Below are 19565 nucleotides of genomic sequence, written 5' to 3'. Positions count from 1 at the left end.
AAAAAAAAATAGTTGCCTTAGGGACTCAGCTTTTTTTATTCTATATTTTATGGGGGAAAATTAATTTTAATTTATTACATAGGGGCTTGTAATTATGGCCAGAACAAACAGAAAAATAACCACTTATATTTCAAAATAATATACTGTCGCCATACATTGTGGTAGGGACATAATCTAAACGGTTTAATTATCGGGACCACTGGGCAAATAAAACGTGTTTGTTTTATCCACAGGAGAATGTTTAATTTTAAAACTATAAAGGCTGAACACTGAGAAATAATGATTTTTTTTATTTTTTTTCTGTTTTTCTCATTAAAATGCATTTAGAATAAAAAAATTCTTAGCAAAATGTACTATCCACAGAAAGCCTAATTGGTGGCGAAAAAAACGAGGTATAGATCATTTTCTTGTGATAAGTAGTAATAAAGTTATTAGGGAATAAAAGGGAGGAGCGCTGACAACTGAAAATTGCTCTGGTCCGTTAGGATAAAAACCCTTGGGGGTGAACTGGTTAAACAAAAAAATATTTTCTTTGTTACAGTGGATACAAATCTTAAAATAAATCTGCACTGTTTCTACTTCCTGATTCATGGAAGCAGACATATTGTTTACAGCCTGTGCTTTCAAATGGGCTTCTCTGCTATAGGCAGTCATGTGACACAGGGGAGGATCAAATTACAACATTAGACACAAATGAGGGGGAATTAAAGAGAACCCGAGGTGTGTTTAAAGAATGTTATCTGCATACAGAGGCTGGATCTGCCTATCCAGCCCAGCCTCTGTTGCTATCCCAAACCCCACTAAGGTCCCCCTGCACTCTGCAATCCCTCATAAATCACAGCCATGCTGTGAGGCTGTGTTTACATCTGTAGTGTCAGTCTCAGCTGCTCCCCCGCCTCCTGCATTGCTCCGGTCCCCGCCCCGTCCCTTCCCTCCAATCAGCAGGGAGGGAAGGGATGCAGGCGGGGACTGGAGTTCTGCAGGAGGCGGGGAGAGCAGCAGACTGACACTATAGAGATAAACACAGCCAGCTCTGACAAGCTGTTTGTCAGCAGCGTGGCAGTGATTTATGAGGGATTGCAGAGTGCAGGGGGACCTTAGGGGGGTTTGGGATAGCAACAGAGGCTGGGCTGTATAGGCAGATCCAGCCTCTGTATGCAGATAATATTCTTCAAACCCACCTCTGGTTCTCTTTAAACAGGCTGAACTATCTGAATACATACGGGGTGCATTTCTCTATGTTTTCATTCTGTCCTGTGCAAGAGTTCGGGTCCACTTTAAAGTGGATCCGAGACAAACCTTTTTTTGTCTTAATTTTTGTGCCCCTTACATATAGTTTCTGGGGCATTCTTCTCCCCAAATGCTTATTTTTATAATCTGAATAATTTAATAAACGAATAAAACTACAGGAGCCGCGCTCCCAACTCTGAGCGCCTCGGCGTTCAGTCCCATGCTGCAATTAATCATGGGAGCTGAGCTTGGCTAGGAGGCATGTCTCATTTTAATTTGCCTGCCCCACTGTGCTCTGATTGATGGACGCGCACAGTGGGGCTGGAGCAGAGGTAGGAAGCCAATGTGCAAGGAGGGGAACATCATAGGCAGCGCTCTGGCATCTAGGTGGGTGGCTGATTCCCCTGTAACCGTCTCCCTCTCCCTCCGCTACTTAGACCACATGTCAGAGCGGCCTGCTGCGCTGCTATGACAGGACAGCGGGTCACCCGTCAGTGCGCATACCTGTATGTGCGCTGATAGGCAACCCACTGTCCTGTAATAGCAGAGGGAGAAGGAGACCACCGAAGGTAAGATGATCGGTGCCCCCCCACCCGGGGTGGGGGGTTCGGGGGGAGAATTATAATACCTACACTGATTGGGGAAACTATACTATCTATACTGGGGGGGGGGCAACTATTCTAGCTATACCGGGGATACTATACTAGTTATATTAACCGGGGCAACTATACTATCTATACTGGGGCCAACTATACTGGCGATACTCGGGGGGCACTATACTAGCCATACTGGGAAAACTATACTAGGTATACTGACTGGGGCAACTATACTATCCATACTGGGGCCAAATATACTATATACTCTGCTATATATTGTATACTGCTCTCCCCATACAGTGCTAATTATATATATATATATATATATATATATATATATATATATATATATATATATATATATATATATATATATATATATATATATATATATATATATATATATATATATATATATATATATATATATATATATATATATATATATATATATATATATATATATATATATATATATATACATACACACATATACACATACACACATAGGAAGGAGGTTTGGCAGTACCTAACGCATGTGTTTACTTTCTGGCTTCACAGTTACAACATCTAGTGGGTTGGGAAGCTGGGGTTAATGGATTCCACTAGACTTTTACTGAATTCTCTTACAGGAGGGCGTTCAATATATGCTGCTCTAGATGCTGGTATTTGTGGGCATAAGGTGACAAATTCACCTACACTAATGTTAATGCAGAAGATCTGGAACAGACTCCACTTGATGCAGAGTGTGGAAGGACTAACAAGCTACACTTCACTGTATTGTTATCCACGATTCCCCGAGCGGTTTAATTTAAAATTCCTGAAAAAAATGGTCTAGAGACGGAATTTCTTCATTCGCACAAATTATGGAGGGAGTCGTTGGATCCTGTTGGATCTCTCAGCGGCTTTTGATACAGTTGACCACGAAATCCTGCTTAACAGACTGCAGGAGTACTGTGGCATCAGTGGATCAGTCCTCCAGTGGTTCAGATCATTCCTGACTGACAGAACACAGAGAGTATCCCTAGTTCCTATAATGTCCAAACCTGCACCTCTACAATTCGGAGTGCCACAAGGATCAATCCTATCCCCTCTGCTGTTTGCAATCTACATGTTGCCACTCGGTACACTTATCCTACGTCATGGCCTGACGTACCACTGCTACGCCGATGACACACAGCTATACCTGTCCTTCAAACCTGGTGGAACAGACCCTACCCCAAAAATAAACTCTTGCTTAGCTGAGCTACAGGCATTGATGAATGATAACTGGTTGAAACTGAATGCTGACAAAACTGAGGTCCTGTTTGTCCAAAGCCAGCACTCGCCATCAAAACAGCTCTATCCTAAAGCAACACCAATCAGGATTGGGAATTCAGACATAAACAGCTCCAACCTTGTGCGCAGCCTTGGCGTACTAATCGATGGGGAATTGAGTTTCATAAACCAAATTTCATCTGTAGTTAAATCTTCCTACTTTCATCTGAAGAACATTGCAAAGATTAAACATCTGATTCCCCCAGAGGATCTTCCAACCCTAGTCCACGCCTTCATCACATCACGGCTGGACTACTGCAATGCCCTTTATGCTGGCCTCCCCAAAAAGGACCTGCGTCGCCTGCAATTAGTGCAGAATGCTGCTGCCAGATTGCTAACAAACTAGCCTCGCCACTGTCACATTACACCGATCCTTCGCTCACTGCACTGGCTACCAGTAGAATGGAGAATACTCTTCAAGATTGGACTGCTGACATTCAAATCCCTGCACAATCTGGGCCCTGGATACATGAAGGACCTGCTGAAGCTGCACCACACCTCTCACAACCTCAGATCAGCAAGTTCTATAAACTTGGTCACTCCCAGAGTGCACCTCAAAAAATCTGGAGATAGAGCCTTCTGTCATGCTGCCCCTACTCTTTGGAACTCCCTGCCACACCCAGTAAAGACAGCACCATCCCTGGAGCTATTCAAATCCAGACTGAAAAGCCACCTGTTTAGCCTGGCATTTCCAGATTTATAAAATTCTTCCTCTGTACCACGATGGTCAGAGCCATGCTTATGCGCTTTGAGTCCCATGGGAGAAAAGCGCTTTACAAATGTTATTTGTTGTTGTTGAGTTAAAACCGCCTGACCAGTTATTAGAACTATTTCAACAAATTCTACAAAATTAGTAACTCGCCACTATTTCAATATACGCAATATACGCAATTGGTTCATGTGATTCGTAAACAGAATCTTACACAACCCATGCGGTTATACCCGACCCCGGTTTTTAACCTTGCTAGTCAATTTAAGGTAAGGAGTGGGTTTATCTCTTCTTGTTACACGTTATTGATGGGTTTGTTCCTGAAGAAATTCCCTCTCAAGTGCTACAATAAGTGTGTAGATGATCTCTACACCCTGACGAATGAAGACTGGATAGCAGTACATCAAACAGTTCCCATGGTTTCTACCAATGCCTCCCAAAAATTGTCCCAACATCTTACACAGACACGTAAAAGGCTTTTTGCTATGCACCATAGAGAAGATCCGTTATGTGTTAGGTGCAGGAGGGATCACGGGGATCTCTTGCACATGCTTTGGCACTGTACAAAGTTACATAGATATTGGGAAAAAAATACTAAAAATATTGGACACAGTTGTAAAACAGAAAATTCCCAGAACGGTTCAACTTTGCATCCTAGGCCTGTTTACAGGTGTGACGATGCCGGAGCACGTACAATTGATGGTGCATAGATTACTATTTCAGGTAAGAATGCTTATTCTCCGTGCCTGGGTCAAACAGATTAATGCATACTTAAAGATGGAAAATTGATTTATGCGCATAGAGGGGCTCCTCATAAATTTGATTTGGTCAGGATGGTTGGATACTCCGGGGTTACCGGACTTCTCCTTAATTTGTGCTAGAATTTTTGGAGAGCTTACTTAACTTCTGATACTTGGGTATTTATGACTGGTTCTCTCCCCTTGTATGAGATGTGAGGGTCCGATTGAGCTGCGCTGCACCACTGCTGTATCTTATTTTTTGTTAGTTACTTCTGTATTATCTGGCTGCTGTGTTATCGATTCATACAGCTTATGTTAATGTTTTGTTATATTTGCTTTTTTGTTTTAATAAAGGCTGATTAACCACTTGCCGACCGCACGCTTATACCGTGCGTCGGCAAAGTGGCAGCTGCAGGACCAGCGACGCAGTACTGCGTCGCCAGCTGCAGGCTGATTAATCAGGAAGCAGCCGGTCGCGCGAGCGGCTGCTTCCTGTCAATTCACGGCGGGGGGCTCCATGAATAGCCTGCGGGCCGCCGATGGTGACTTGCAGGCTAAATGTAAACACAAGCGGAAATAATCCGCTTTGTTTACATTGTACGGCGCTGCTGCGCAGCAGCGCCGTAAGGCAGATCGGCGATCCCCGGCCAATCAGCGGCCGGGGATCGCCGCCATGTGACAGGGGACGTCCTGTCACTGGCTGCACAGGACGGATAGCGTCCTGTGCAGCCCGGATCACCGGGGAGGGGACAGGTAGGAGAGGGAGGGGGGAATTTCGCCGCGGAGGGGGGCTTTGAGGTGCCCCCCCCCCGCAACATGCCTGCAGGCAGAAGCGATCAGACCCCCCCTGCACATCATCCCCATAGGGGGGAAAAAAGGGGGGGCGATCTGATCGCTCTGCGTGCCCGCTGATCTGTGCTGGGGGCTGCAGAGCCCACACAGCACAGATCCCATCAAACAGCGCTGGTCATTAAGGGGGGGTAAAGGTTGGGTCCTCAAGTGGTTAAAAAAAAAAAAAAAAAAGACTATTGGAACTGGAATGGCCCAAAACAGAGCTGGAAATAGGCCAAGAAAAAAAAAATGAATGCAACGGTTATGTCTGTTTTATTGCTGTAGATAATTCTCTGTACATTTTAAATAGAAGCTGGGTTTCATTTCTAGTTTTGAGTTTGACATTCAATATGAAATGTGAGGCCCGGGGGTAACAAAGGTTTGACAGCAGAAGAAGCAGATTCTGGCATTTGGGCCTGATTCCTCTCTGAGTGCTGGTGATCCATTCATTGCAACTGCAGCAAAACTACCTATGTGCTAGAACAGTAGGCACAGGGATTATGCACCATTCTTGTAACCTTGTCCATTCTCATTACTCCGGATGGTTTTGGTGTGGGCTTTTCATTTAGCATCAGGCATTTCAGTAACTGGTTAGGGTTGGGATGAGGTGTGGTGGTGATTGTGGGGGTGGGTGATAATTCTAGGATATGAAGAGTAGCTTATTTCAAATTTAAAGCAAACCTCATAAAACATTAGAAAAAGTCTTTATTTTCTCTTTCAGCATTTCTTCCTGGCCTCCTCTGTGCTGTTTTCACCACTCCCGCCAATTCCCATCACTCCTCAAAAGTGTCCCACTCTTCTGATTACATAGTTAAAGGATAAATGTGAGGATCCGCTGGGCTGCCTGCGCAGGCAGGCAGCCTTTTGACCACTGTTCAGGTCTGCATTCTGCAGGTCTCTGGAAGAGAGACCTTTTGTCAGTATTGCAACTTGCTGTTGAGGAATTTGCATATGTTTGTCATGCAGATTGCCTAGCCACATCCCTTGTGGGCTTGCTCTATAAATACTATGTGATACCACAGTAAGTTGCTGGTCATAAGGATTCTTCCTGTGAAACACTCTGGAGAGTGTCAGCCTTGCTCATTGTTTGAATATCAGCTTAGAGTAATCCCTGGAAACTGCACTGGGCAGGTTTCCTTAGTGCAGTTAGGATTGCTTATCTGTTTTGTTTGTCTGTTGCGATTGTCCTGTCCCAGCGGTGGTCGACAGGAAATCGTTCTGTGTGCCTGGGTGCTAACCGGAACAGCGGTTGTTACTGGTAGCCCCTTCTGATCTGTTACCCTGGATCGCACTGGCATCCTGCGCTAGTGCTGTGGATCCTTCTGTTCTGCTACTCTGTACCTGGATCGCACTAGCATCCTGCGCTAGTGCTGTGGATCCTTCTGTTCTGTCTTCCTGGATCGCGCTAGCCACTTTTCGCTAGTGCTGTGGATCCTATTGTTCGCTTATTTATGTTTTCGTGTGTCTGTCTTGTCTGCTACGAACGCTTGCTGGAGGCTCGGTGAGGTAACCGTTAAGCAAGCGCTCGCGTCCTCTGTTTCATGTTTGTCTGTCGGTGGTTAGTTCGGCGTGTTTGTCACGTGGAGACCGCGCATAAACGCGTGCACTGTTGCGAATGAGTGCGGTGTTCGCGTTTAGCTAGCGTTTGTTGTTTTCCGTATCTCATCATTGTATGATTTGCTGTGCCTTTGCTACTCTCGTGCTCTGCCTTGCTGTAACCTTGTGTCACGTCTGGTGATCGCACCTCTCACGATCGCGTTCCTACTTCATATCTGCTGTGGTGTGTGCACCGTCACGGGTTGGCGACTAGTTTGGTGGACACACATACAATCTCTCTCTGTGCTCATTCTCAATCGCCCCTCTTGCGATTGTGTTCCGTCCCTTCGTGCAATTCCTGTCTGGCGTGTGTGGTAGGGCAGAGGAGCTGTTCCTCTGCACTCCACAGCTCCCCCTGTCGACAGGAATTTCCCTCTACTGGTGCATTGCACCTTCTGCTGGGTTTCCGCAAATTATACGTTTGTAGAGGATTTCCGCAGTGTCAGCGCACACGTCTTGTGCGCGGATCACGGAGGGCATTCCACAATCGTTACAATAAACTGTCCAAAATTAATTGAAATTTATCAAATGGTGTTGTGGGAATCCATAGATCACTGGCAGATTGAATTTGCCATGAAATATCCAAAAGCCAATGTGCATAAAGAATTGATGCAAGGAGGAACTGCCCTCTAGTGTCATTCTATGGTAATACAGCTGCTAGTTCACTGAAGTGAAAGAAGAAGGATGTTATTTCACTCCTTTGTACATACTGCTCATAATTCACCTGGGATAATTCTTATAAAAAGGAGATTAAGTAGGCAAGGAAGATTTGTGTGTGCAATTAAATTAAATTAGAAACCTATTTAGATGTTTATAAATACAGTGGAGGCTTTAGTTTTATGACAGAGTGAAATAATCTGTGATGTAATCTGAGATTAGATACTGATATTTATATACAGTATTACAGTAACAGTAGTGCACCTGTTATGTGCCATAACTGTTAGAGATGGGAAGTTCGGATCTTTTCAATGATCCGGATGATTCGAATCGGATCATTGAAGAGATCCGGATCTTTGATCCGAATCTCGGATCATTTTGCTACCGAAGCATTCCGGGGTGAAAATGAATAGCAGGACAGGTCTTTCCCTGCTGTGGACAGGAGAAGGGGAGGGGGTGGACACACAGAGAAGGGGAGAAGATGGACAGAGGGCAGGGAGTGGACAGAGAAGGGAGGAGGGAAGAGCAGAGAGCAGAAATTATTGTTTGCACACAATACCCACATGCTGCAATCATGCTTTAAAGCAAACGTCGCAGTGAAAGAAAGATTTCCAAAGCATTCCCAGAAGATAAGTGCAGCTGTTTAGTGCCGAGTGCAGGAGGAGCACATTGCCTTTCAATTACAGTGCCTGCAAAGTTACTGAGCTATGCTGAGCCAAAAGTTTCCAATGTGATCACTGTGCACAACTACGGAACAGACAGCCTATAATGGGCAGCACATTGCAGCCAGTATGTGTGCTCTACACATATCTGGCAGTGGCACCCATGTCCCCTCTCTCTCATCTACCTGTGGCTGCAAGGCTGCCTCCCCTCCAACTCAGCGATCCATCTCTGCTCTGCTTCCAGGACCCCACTGCCCGCTGAGAGGGGGCGTGTTGCTCCTTGCCCCGCCCCTTTTTCGATCCGAATCACTCAATTTGATGATTCGACTCACAAAATAGATTCGGATCAAAGATCCGAATCGTTCATGATCCGGACAACACTAATAACTGTTGCCATTGTTGGAAGTCAGGCCAGTCATTTATACTGTTATTTACAGCAGGGTCTCTCCAATAAAGCACACATTCACATACCTCTTATTGCTGAAATCTTATTTCCTTCAAGTGCCATCAACCCTTGAAACTTGTCTCCTGCAGCACTGCTCAACAAAGTGCCTTTCGGAAACAAGGCCCGAACCAGGTAACGAGCTGCATACTTGGGTTGTGTTTTCTGTCTTGCTTTAGCTAATAAGCTTCCTGGTACTTTGATATGCCTACTTGGGTTTCCAAGAAATTCTGTAATAGAGTAGTATTAAAATAAATAGTGAGCACCATTGCATTGTGTTGAAGATAAATAGTTAACGGGGTTCTGTGGATATACGGTAATTAAAAACAAAAAAAATGACACTTACCTGGGGCTCCTATCAGCCCCTTGCAGCTGTGCTGTCCCGTGCCGTCCTCTACGATCCTCCGTTCCTCGCCGCTGGTCACGGCCCAATTATTTGTCTAACTAGACGATAACAACTGCGCCTGCGCGGCCGAGCGTGTCCTAGCTCCCGCTTACGTCTCTGGGAGCTTACTGCGAAGTAGGAAGATTTTGCGTACTGTGTCGTAAGCGCCCGGAGACACGAGCGGGAGCTAGGATGCGCGTGGTCGCGCAGGCGCACTTGTATTCGTCTGGTTAGATAAGAAAAAGACACTGAGAGCCCAATATGGTGTAGTATGCTCAGGACAATAGTGAATAATGTAATGTGAGAAGGTTATACTCACAAACAAGGGTTACCGCTGAGGCAACCACTGTGAATGCAGGTGAGGAGATTAGACCTGTCCTCACTCAGGGTTAAGAAGTCGCTCTCTGTAGATAGAAGAAAGGTAGGGGTGGGTCCCCCTTCCACCAAGGGTGGACACTATAATGACTGATGAACAGAGGCGCCAGCAGAATAAAAACAATAATTAAAAGTTTAAAAATATGCTGGGGAGGCAGTGGTGGACTTACCTCCGAAAGCAGACTAGACTATTGTCTCTGTGACAGAGGCGCTATATGTGCTACCTGAGAGCTACTGTTTTGTTCCCTGTTTTATTGCCTGATGAAGCGGGCTTGGTCCTGCGAAACGCGTTGCATCTATTGGGGTACTAATAAAGTGTTTATTTATGTCAGACAAGTAGTCTAGTCTGCTTTCGGAGGTAAGTCCACCACTGCCTCCCCAGCATATTTTAAAACTTTTAATTGTTGTTTTTATTCTGCTGGCGCCTCTGTTCATCAAAGTCGTCTGGTTAGATGAATAATTAGACGGTAAATGGTGCCGGGGAATTGAGGATTGTAGAGGACGGCGCGGGCACATGACAGCTGCAGGGGCTGGCCCCAGGTAAGTGTCAGTTTTTGTTTTTAAAAAGGAACACAGAACCTCGTTAAAGTCTATAAAGGTGTCCATGTATTTCACTGTGTGCGTGTTACTGTGCGCTGCTGCATGTGAATGTACTGCAATTGTATGGGCATGTTCAAATCCCAATGTTGTAATGAACCACAATATCTGTATGAAATTTCTACAGTGCATTTCTGGATACCCTGTGCGCCAACAAGAATATTCCACAGCAATTCTTCATGTTATGAAATAGACCGTGATGGAATGCAGAGTGTGCTTTGCATTATGCCCGTGTTGTAGCGCAGGCTTTAACAATGCACAGACCCCTTATTCAATTCACTTTTTCTCCTAGGTGATATTTTCACACCTCATCAATAAAATGCATTTTAAGCTTCCAGCAAGCAAGAAAATACTCTGAATAGTTTTGACAGTACTTTTTCAATTACCAAGTGCTGAAAAGTTAATTTAAGCAGAAGATCAAAAATTATCTACCAGGAAAAAAAAAAAAGAGAATTGAATAAGGGCCATAGTGTGAACTAAGCCTTAAAGCACACCTTAACTGAGAGGGATATGGGGGCTGCTATATTTATTTTCGTTTAAACCATGCACATTGCTTGGCTGTCCTGTTGATCCTCTGCCTCTAATAACTTTTGTCATAAACCCTGAACAACCATGCAGATCAGGTGCTCTGACTGAAGGCTGACTGGATTAGTTGCAGGCTTCTTTCAGGTGTGTAACTCAGACACCACTGCAGCCAAAGAGATCAGCAGGATGCCAAGAAACTGGTATGGTTTAAAGGGAAATAAATATGGCAGCCTCCATATTCCTATCAAGGGAAAAGAGGCCCCCAGGGTATAATGAAACTAAGTTATAACCAGTTAAAGAAAAATAATTGAGGTGGCTTACCTCAAATGAAGACACAATCATACCATGAAGGACTTTTAAAGGACTTCTGAGGCAAAAAATCTAATCTATTTATTACTTACCTGGGACTTCTTCCAGGCCCTTCGCAGCCATCTCAGTCCCTCGCCGCATCCCCGCTGGGCGGCCGTAATGATCGCGATCCACCACTGGGGTCAGCTCTTCTGCGCCTGCGCGTTCACATCATCTAGCACGTACTGTGTCTGTGCACAACTACTGCGTTCACCACCCTTTGGAGGGGCATACCGCCTGGGTCTTACGTGGCCTAGCCACCTCTAAGCCCATCTGGTTCCTTTTTCCATCAAAAGTCTATCTTTTTTCATCGGGTTTATAGATCTCCACCTGTCTACAGCGGTTGGTTGCTCTTCCGCAACCTTCCTTTGTGAATATACATTTCATTTTTTGCTTTCCTTTTCCTGTTGTGACTTACTGCACCATCGGGCTCCCATTGCCTGTGTGTTTATTTTTCCCTTCAGAGGGTCGTTTGACCACCCCCACACCAGTATCCATATTACTATCAGTTCAGGATGTTGGATGATCACCAGCTTGCTCTACTAAAATAAGAACTTCTATAGTATCACATAAAAAAAACTGACGTTATGTAATTTTATCTTTTTTTCTATTCCCACCCTTAGTTAACGGTCAAAGGCCACCAATGCTTAGCTGGATCGGGTTTCCACATGTGGTACTGTATACTTTGTAGTATTTGTCTCCATTGTAGTTGCCCCTTTATTAACGTTGCATAGTTTTCACACTGCAAGGTCTCTTTGATCTTTAAAAATATGAAGTATTAGACAGAGCAAACGTCTGTTCCTGTATTTCAATGAAAAATATTACATAAGGATCATAGGTAGCCTAGACATACAGGCATACAGGCCCATATGCAATCAACTTTTTCTCAAAAGAAACACATTTTTGCCTTCTCTTTAAAAAAAAATAAAAAATTCAGCACTTACAGTAGTATCAAAGTAGCAAAAGTAGGTGAAAATGTGCTATCAAAATTATTTTGAGTATCTTCTTCCTTGCTGGTGGTTTAAACTGCATTATATTGACAAGGTGTAAAAATATCATCTAGGGATTGCCAGAGTGTATAGTCCGAGTCAGTACAGCTGTGCACAAGTAATGTGTGTCCCTGTATGCATTTCAAGATTCAAGTGTTAATGTAGATCGTGCAAGAACAAAAGGGAACACAAGGACCCCATTCTGGTGTAATACGTTAGATAGCGTTTTAGGAAAGGAACAATATATATTATACTCACAAGTATAGGCTGCTAATCCAGCAACCACTATCTTTGCATGAGGGAAGAACCATCCCCACTCGGACTTGTGAGGGTTCTGGGGGTCTCCACTCCATAAAAATGATTGTAGTACTCAATGATAAATCATAAAAATACAATATGACCCTATTTAGGTAATACAATACCAACTGCAGAAGGAGGCGACCAAGGAAGTGTAGAAAGTAAGGTATTTAAACCAATGGTAGGTATGTAATATAACAGAAGAAAATATATATAGTCAGCCTACCTTAACGGAGACAACGCAGTGATATTTAGGTAAAAACTTTTTAGCACTAGGACAACGTGTTTCACTTTCTAAAGCCACTTCATCAGGTCAATAAAGTGCCGATACCAGCATTGGATGGAGCCTGGGATGCCCCCTTATTTCACCACTTCCTTGGGTGCCTTCTACTGCAGTTGTTATCAAGTGTTAGCCATTGTGATTGGCTCACAGTGATCACACGGTTAGGAGCCAATGAAATAAATAGACTCCTGACTGGCTCATGGAGCTTTAGTGATAGAAGAGCGAGTGGGCCTCAGTGACGAAAGAACACCGCGATCAGCCAGAGAGTGTGGCCCGGTAATTGAAATCTATGCCCTGGCAGGGATAATAGGCCCCAAACAGGGTGTAGATTTCAAATACCAACGTCCGAAAGAGGTAAAATGGAAAGCTAATTTTTAAGAAAAATAAATTGTAGAACAATGTGCAGCTCTAATCTACATTGATGGCAATTTTATAACAAAACAGGGATTTAATTTTAAGCGCATCTTTATAAAATCTAGCATATTTATAAACTTGCATCTGCTTCTACAACTCACCATATACTGGAACCGGTTGAACTGAAGAGGACGGTAATTCCTCACTTGTGATAACTTTTTTCTGTACATTTAAGTGAGGCACCAAGACTGGATCAAATTCTTTAATAATTTCCCTTGTTGATTTGGGGCACACAGACGACGTAGCCAGAGGACTGGCACTGATTGATGGTGAAGCACAAGTGCTTTCAGGTAAGGGTTCAATCTTGACATCATTGTCTGTCACAGTGATTACTGGATGTAAGGAATGCGTAGACACAATGGTTGGCAGAGGAGGACTTGATCTTTTAGCTTGTTGAGGTTCTCTTGAAACAGACACTGAAGCAACAGGTTTAAATGCCTGAGCGCCTTGCAGATTTGTATTTCCCTCGTCAACATGTACAGTTTTGCTTGTAGTGCCTGATGGCGTCTTTGTTATGTTAGAAGTAGGTAAACTTTGGTTTAGATTTTGTAGCCTCATTTTTGATTGTGGTATGTGGTGAAGGCCTCTGGGGGAAAGGCTAAACATTCTCTAAAGTATAAAAAAGAAAAACAGTTACATAAAATATGTCACTAAGAACTATTTTTCTTATCTAAGCTTCCAAAGAGGTTTCATCCAAGCTAGCATAATAACATAAGTTTGTACATAACACCAAAGCAATTTGATTTAAGCTGGCAACAAAACACCAAAACAGTTTCATTGAAATCAAGTGTTTTTAAATGCATGTAGTAACAAAAAAAAAAAAGAGAAAAAAAGCAAGCCCAGCAGGCCGGTTTCACACTGTTGGGCTGCGTTAGCGGGGCAATCAGATGATCTCATCGCATCACAATGCTAAAAAAAAGCCTTCGGGGAGTTCCGCATTAACACACAGTAATCCCTCTTCTGCTGAAAGCCAAGCAGGAAGTGAGGCTCTCGAGCAATCACTTCCTGTGGCTGAAAAACAAATTGTGCAGAAGTGTATTGAAAAATTACGCTTTCACGCATGCGCACTGCAATGCTAATGCAAATGTTTTTTTGGGTTTTTTTTTTTTTAAACACTGTGTCGCTATAGATTTACATGATTTCCAGTTTCCCGCAGGTAGCTGCGCAAGTTACACAAAAACGCAATGTTTTGCCAATGTCGGCCATGTGGCAAATGTGTCGCTTCCGCCGCATCATAATGAAATGCCCCATTTCACTTTCATTGGCGTAGCGTTGCCCTGTGGCAAAACAGGATAACGCAACGCGCTAGTGTAAAGCGGGCCTCAGTGAAAACCAGCATGATTTACTAACTGACAGCACTTGGTAAACACTGTGACTCACAGGCTTTAAGTGTGTTTTCATTTGAGCATGGTGAAGCTCAGAGACTTTTCTCTGGAGAAGATCCATCTTCTTGTCCATTTTTTGCACTATGTCGTACATTGCCTAGAAAAGTGAAGCACCACAAGATGTTATTTCACGTTTGCAGCTACAAATAATTTGTGTGGCAACCATTTGATGTGACTCTAAATGAAAATAAAACATGACCATGACATAAACACTTCAAAGTCCTTCACCACCACTACAATCCTGATTTTCAAAGGGCAATTTAAAAATCTCAGCACTGCAGAATTAGCACACAAATGTATTCCACTTAAACATATGACTGTGGTCATGCTTTGTAGTTGGACAAGTGTCACACTAGGGGCAGGGCCTATTGTAAACAGCACTGTGATAGTGCAAACTTGTAGCTATGAAAAGGGACACTAAAATGGGTGAGAAAAAAGCTAAACATTACTATCCCTGTAATTTGCTTGAAAGTTTACCTGAACTGATATGTGACACAGGTACACGCAACACCAAACCTAGACAGAGCTTGCTTGTGTTTTATTTTATTTTTTTGCATTGCAACAGTTACCATTGCAGTGCTGCTATATGTGCAAAAAGTTAATAAGCAGTCCAATGCAACTCTCTTGCAAATAGGCAAACACTTCTCTGTCTGCCATGACTGTTGTTTACACTTTACATTTCAATTGCAGCTCTTAAAGGAGATCGTAACATTCAAAAATAAGAAATATGCCAAAAATAGTTAGTGCCCGAAATATACATGTAAACCCATTATTTTCTAAAATAGGTCCATATAGGCCTTCCATTTTTTTCTCTTATTACTGGGTCTGGGTGACTGTCTAATGCTGGGAATACACAATACGTTTCATGCAGCACACAGATGGGTTTGATAGATAATTTCCGACATGTCGGATCTCACGTTCGATCGTTTTGCCTCTCGATTTCTGACAGAAGTGCATGGAAAAAGATTAAAAAAAACGAGTGGAAGATAAGAGAATCGAGTGGCAAAAACGATCGAGGGGAGAACCGAGCAGCAGAAACGCACCGTGTATTCCCAGCATAACTTCCAGGAATTGTGCAGTTCAAGCAGGATTGTCGGAAGTTTCTTTTTTCTCAGCAACAGTATCATGTTTATCTAAGCCTGCAAACCACAGAAAGCTTCCCACAGGTAAGAAAAGGACACTATGACCAGAAGAATGTAATTGTATCCCTCAAAAACCTGGTACACAACATGCTATTTCCTGTCAGATTGAAGGGTCGAATTGATCATTTTCTGACAGGTCCAATCAGGTTTCCGATCAATTGATTGGAGATTGATTCAACCCGTCGATCTGACAGGGGAATTGCATGGTGTGTACCAGGCATAACCCTTTGCAGAGTCTACACAGTGTTGTCTAGGTGATGTTTGCTGTGAGAGGGGACATTAAGCTGTGGCAATAGGGACTGCGAATTAACACTGAGCTGGGATGAATGGGGGGGGGGGGGGGGGGGGGGGGGGGAGAAAACCAGAAAAGGGCAGAAGTGATGTAATTTTTGGCATCACAGAGAAACTGTAAAGATGGAAACTAGCTGAAATATACTCTCCTTTTTACATATCACATTTCTCCTAAATTTAGCCAACACTAAAAACAACAGGATTGGTAGGCTAAATAAGTTATTTCTCAATGGATGATTGTTAGTTTATTTTTTCAGATATTATGGAGTTTCATTCCACTTTAAACTGAGCATAACAATGTGAGACTGCTGGAATGTTTCATTTACCTTAACTAAAAACATATACAATTACTTGTCACATACTTTGATCTTCAATACACATTTAGCTTTTTTACTTAAGTGAACAGCAAAAGAAAATACAATAATCATAATAACACTCAATATATTTTGTATCAGAAAATGCTTGTTTGCTACTTTTTATTTAATGTCTAGCAAACCCTCTTCTGGTAGCAGTGCTGCTCCACTTGGTTTCTTCCATGTCACAAGACTTTTGCTATTACTGTTTGGCACACAGCTGCTGATCTGGTAGTTATTTCTGTTTCAATTATTTTTATTGCATTATATTTAAATCACTTTGATAATAGACATAACATAGCGTTTACATTTTTTGGAGATTTTCCATAGTTGAAAAAAGTTGAACACATAGATGGCAACAATAAACATACAGTGCAAACTAGAATTGTAACCCAGTAGCTTTTTTGTGGAAAAGAGAACAAAGGGTGAAAACTCGAGTACTTCTGTGATCTTAAAATTTCCTTTTGGGCTTTCTTGTGTTTAGTTGACTTTAGGGTTATGAAGTGAGTCTGGCATTATTGCTATTTGTGTTGTTGGGCTCACAGCTTTAATTTTAGGGTGAGATGTCGGTAGGATTAGGGTTCTTGCGTAGCAGTTGACCTTTTAATATTATAGTATCTGGCCCGGTCTGGCAGGGCGCATGCTAGTTGGTTAATTAGTTGATGTATTTGGGTCCAGTAGGGTTGTATTTTGGGGCAATCCCAGGCTATGTGTTTTAAATCTGCGTTGCTATCTTGACATCTCCAGCAGATATGCGGGGTTGAGGGAAAGATTTTTTTGTAGTTTGGCTGGTGTACGGTACTAGGAAGTGACAAATTTATAGTTTTGTTCTTGGGCAGAAACATTTAAAGAGGATTTGTGGGTTTTAATGTATAGTTGTTCCCATTGGGAGTCAGTAAAGTGTTTGCCTAGAGCCTGGTGCCATTCTTTCTGGAATGGGAGTAGGATTTGTGTGTCGACTGGAGAGAGTAAGTTATATAGCCAAGAAGTTACATGTCTCTGATGTTCTTGTGCGTTGCACTTCTGCTCAAAAGTAGTATAGGGATTTCTTAGATTAGATATGGGTTTAGTTGACATGATGTAGTGCGTGATTTGTTGGTATGCTCAGATAGGGATTGGGTCAGGGGCTGTGAGATTTCTACATTGCTCGTAGGAGCTCACCTTGCCATTAGTTAGGAAATCACCTATTTTAGGGGGTTTTGAGGAACCCACCCTTTCAAAAAATGTTTTACTCCAGCCAGGTTTGAATTCTGGATTACGGAGTATTGGTGTCATGGGTCCTAATGGGTGAGATAGCGTTTGCTGTTTTACTGCTTTATAAAAAGCTTTCAAGGGAGCATCTATAAGAGGGTGGGGAGTTGTTAGTTTGGTGGTCATCTTGGATGGGCACCAAGATAAATTTGCTATTCTGGGGCCCACAAAAGCTTGCTCTAAGTTTACCCATCCCATTGGAGTCTGCTTGAACAGACCAGTCGACAATTCTGGTGAGCTGAGAGGCCATATGGTACGTGCTAAAGTTCGGGAGGGCTATTCCTCCATCTAATTTTGTTCTCTGTAATGTGGCTAATGCAATACGGGGTCTTGTCTTGGCCCAGAAAAACTGGTGTAGTTGCTTATGGAGGTTTTTGAAGTAGGAGGGTGGCAGGTGTATGGGTAGTGCCTGACTAATATATAGGAACTTAGGTAATATGGACATTTTTGCTGCGGCGACCCTGCCAAACCAGGAGAGAGAGGAAATAGAACTCCAATCCTCAAGGAGTTTCTCAAGGTTTTGTCCCAAAGGGGCGAAATTGAGTTTATACAGGTCTTCAAGCCTCGAAGGAAGCTTAATCCCTAAATATGCTATTGACTCCTGATCCCACAGGAAGGGGAAGAGATTTTGGCACTTTTTCAGGGTGCGAGATGACAAGGATATATTAAGGGCAAAAGACTTGGAGTAGTTAATTTTTAAGTTTGATATATTGCCAAAGTATGCAAAGTCAGATATGAGAGTGTGCAGGGACTTCTCTGGGTCAGTTAAGAAAAACAATAAGTCATCTGCAAAAGCTGCTATTTTGTATTCTGTGTTGGAGATAGAGACTCCTTTTATATCCGTATTAGCTCTTACCAGGTTGAGGAAGGGCTCCAGAGTCAAAAATAGATAAGGGGCGATAGAGGGCACCCTTGATGGGTCCCGTTTTTCAGAGTGAAGGGGTCAGACAAGGTACCATTTACCGAGACTTTAGCAGTCGGGTTGGAGTATAGTAGTGTCATCCAGAATTGTATCACAGAACCCAATCCCAGGTTTGTAAACACTGCAAACATGTAGTCCCATGCCACCCTATCAAATGCCTTCTCGGCATCCGTGGATAAAAACATTCCCTCCACTGGATGCCGAGAAAGCCAAGAGTGAGGCTGCATTTCCACTTGTGCGGAGCGAATCGCCACAGTAAAAATTCGCCTGCGGATACGAATTTTCGGGTCTATGCGAATTTTCATGCGAATTCGCATGAAAATTCGAATGGATGGCGATGTATGCGAATTTAACCATGGCGGTGCTGGTGTGCTTTTCCATTGTTTGTATGCGAATTCGCATGAAAATTTGCATACCCAAACCTCATGCGAATTTCCTATTAAATACATTGTATGCGATTCGCATAGCGGTATGCGAATTCTGATGGCTCTGCCATGCGAATTTTTTCTGCACAGAAAAAAAAGCAAAGGAATCCTGACAAGTGGAAACAGTCCCATTCACTTGTATTGCTATGCGAATTTGCATGCGAATAACCCATGCGAATTCGCGATAGTGGAAATGGGCCCTGAATCCCCACTGCTTTTGTTGTGTTATCACGGGCCTCCCTGCCCATAACAAAACCCACTTGATCGTCCTTGATTTTTTTCAGCAGTCTTGCGGCCAATATCCTTGCAAGTATCTTAGCATCAAGGTTTAGCAGGGATATTGGCCGGTAGCTCTGGCAGAGACTGGGATCCTTACCAGATTTGGGGATCACTGGGATATGTGCTTCGAGGAGTTGTTTGGATGGAGTTTTCCGGGGGGAAGTTTGTTAAAGGCTTGCAAGAATGGAGTTGTCAGAGCAGCAGCATAAGACTTATAATACTGCGAGGTTAGGCCATCCGGGCCTGGACTTTTCCCGGGTTTTTGTGCTTTAATTGCTGCTAGAAATTCTATTGCCGAGATATCACTATCTAATTATTTCTTTTGTTCTGGGTTAATAGGAGAGAAACCATGTTTGGACAGGAAATTGTTTATTTCTTCTTCTCGATTTTGCTGAGAAGATGGAGAGTTAGAGTTAGCATTCAGGTTATAAAGTTGAGCGTAATAAGAGCGAAAAGAGTTGGCTATTTCAGGTCGAGTGTAGCATAGTTTCCCATTAGGGTCTTTTATTTGGTGTACAGCTCTG

At 43.1% G+C, this 19565-nt stretch overlaps 1 protein-coding gene across 1 annotated transcript in view; it reads right to left on the bottom strand.

The window, feature by feature from the left end:
* The window catches only part of BEND2 (BEN domain containing 2), a 46794-nt gene that overhangs the window by 16025 nt on the left and 11204 nt on the right, over positions 1-19565 (bottom strand). The window contains exons 5-7 of the mRNA XM_068265379.1: positions 14374-14475; positions 13095-13602; positions 8810-9010 (exon numbers count right to left, since the gene is read on the bottom strand). Coding sequence (XP_068121480.1) covers positions 8810-9010; positions 13095-13602; positions 14374-14475 — 811 coding nt within the window. The remainder of the gene's footprint in view (positions 1-8809; positions 9011-13094; positions 13603-14373; positions 14476-19565) is intronic.

Source organism: Hyperolius riggenbachi, chromosome 2, assembly GCF_040937935.1.
Source record: "Hyperolius riggenbachi isolate aHypRig1 chromosome 2, aHypRig1.pri, whole genome shotgun sequence".
Lineage (NCBI taxonomy): Eukaryota > Metazoa > Chordata > Amphibia > Anura > Hyperoliidae > Hyperolius > Hyperolius riggenbachi.
This window is presented reverse-complemented; position numbering and strand designations above follow the sequence as displayed.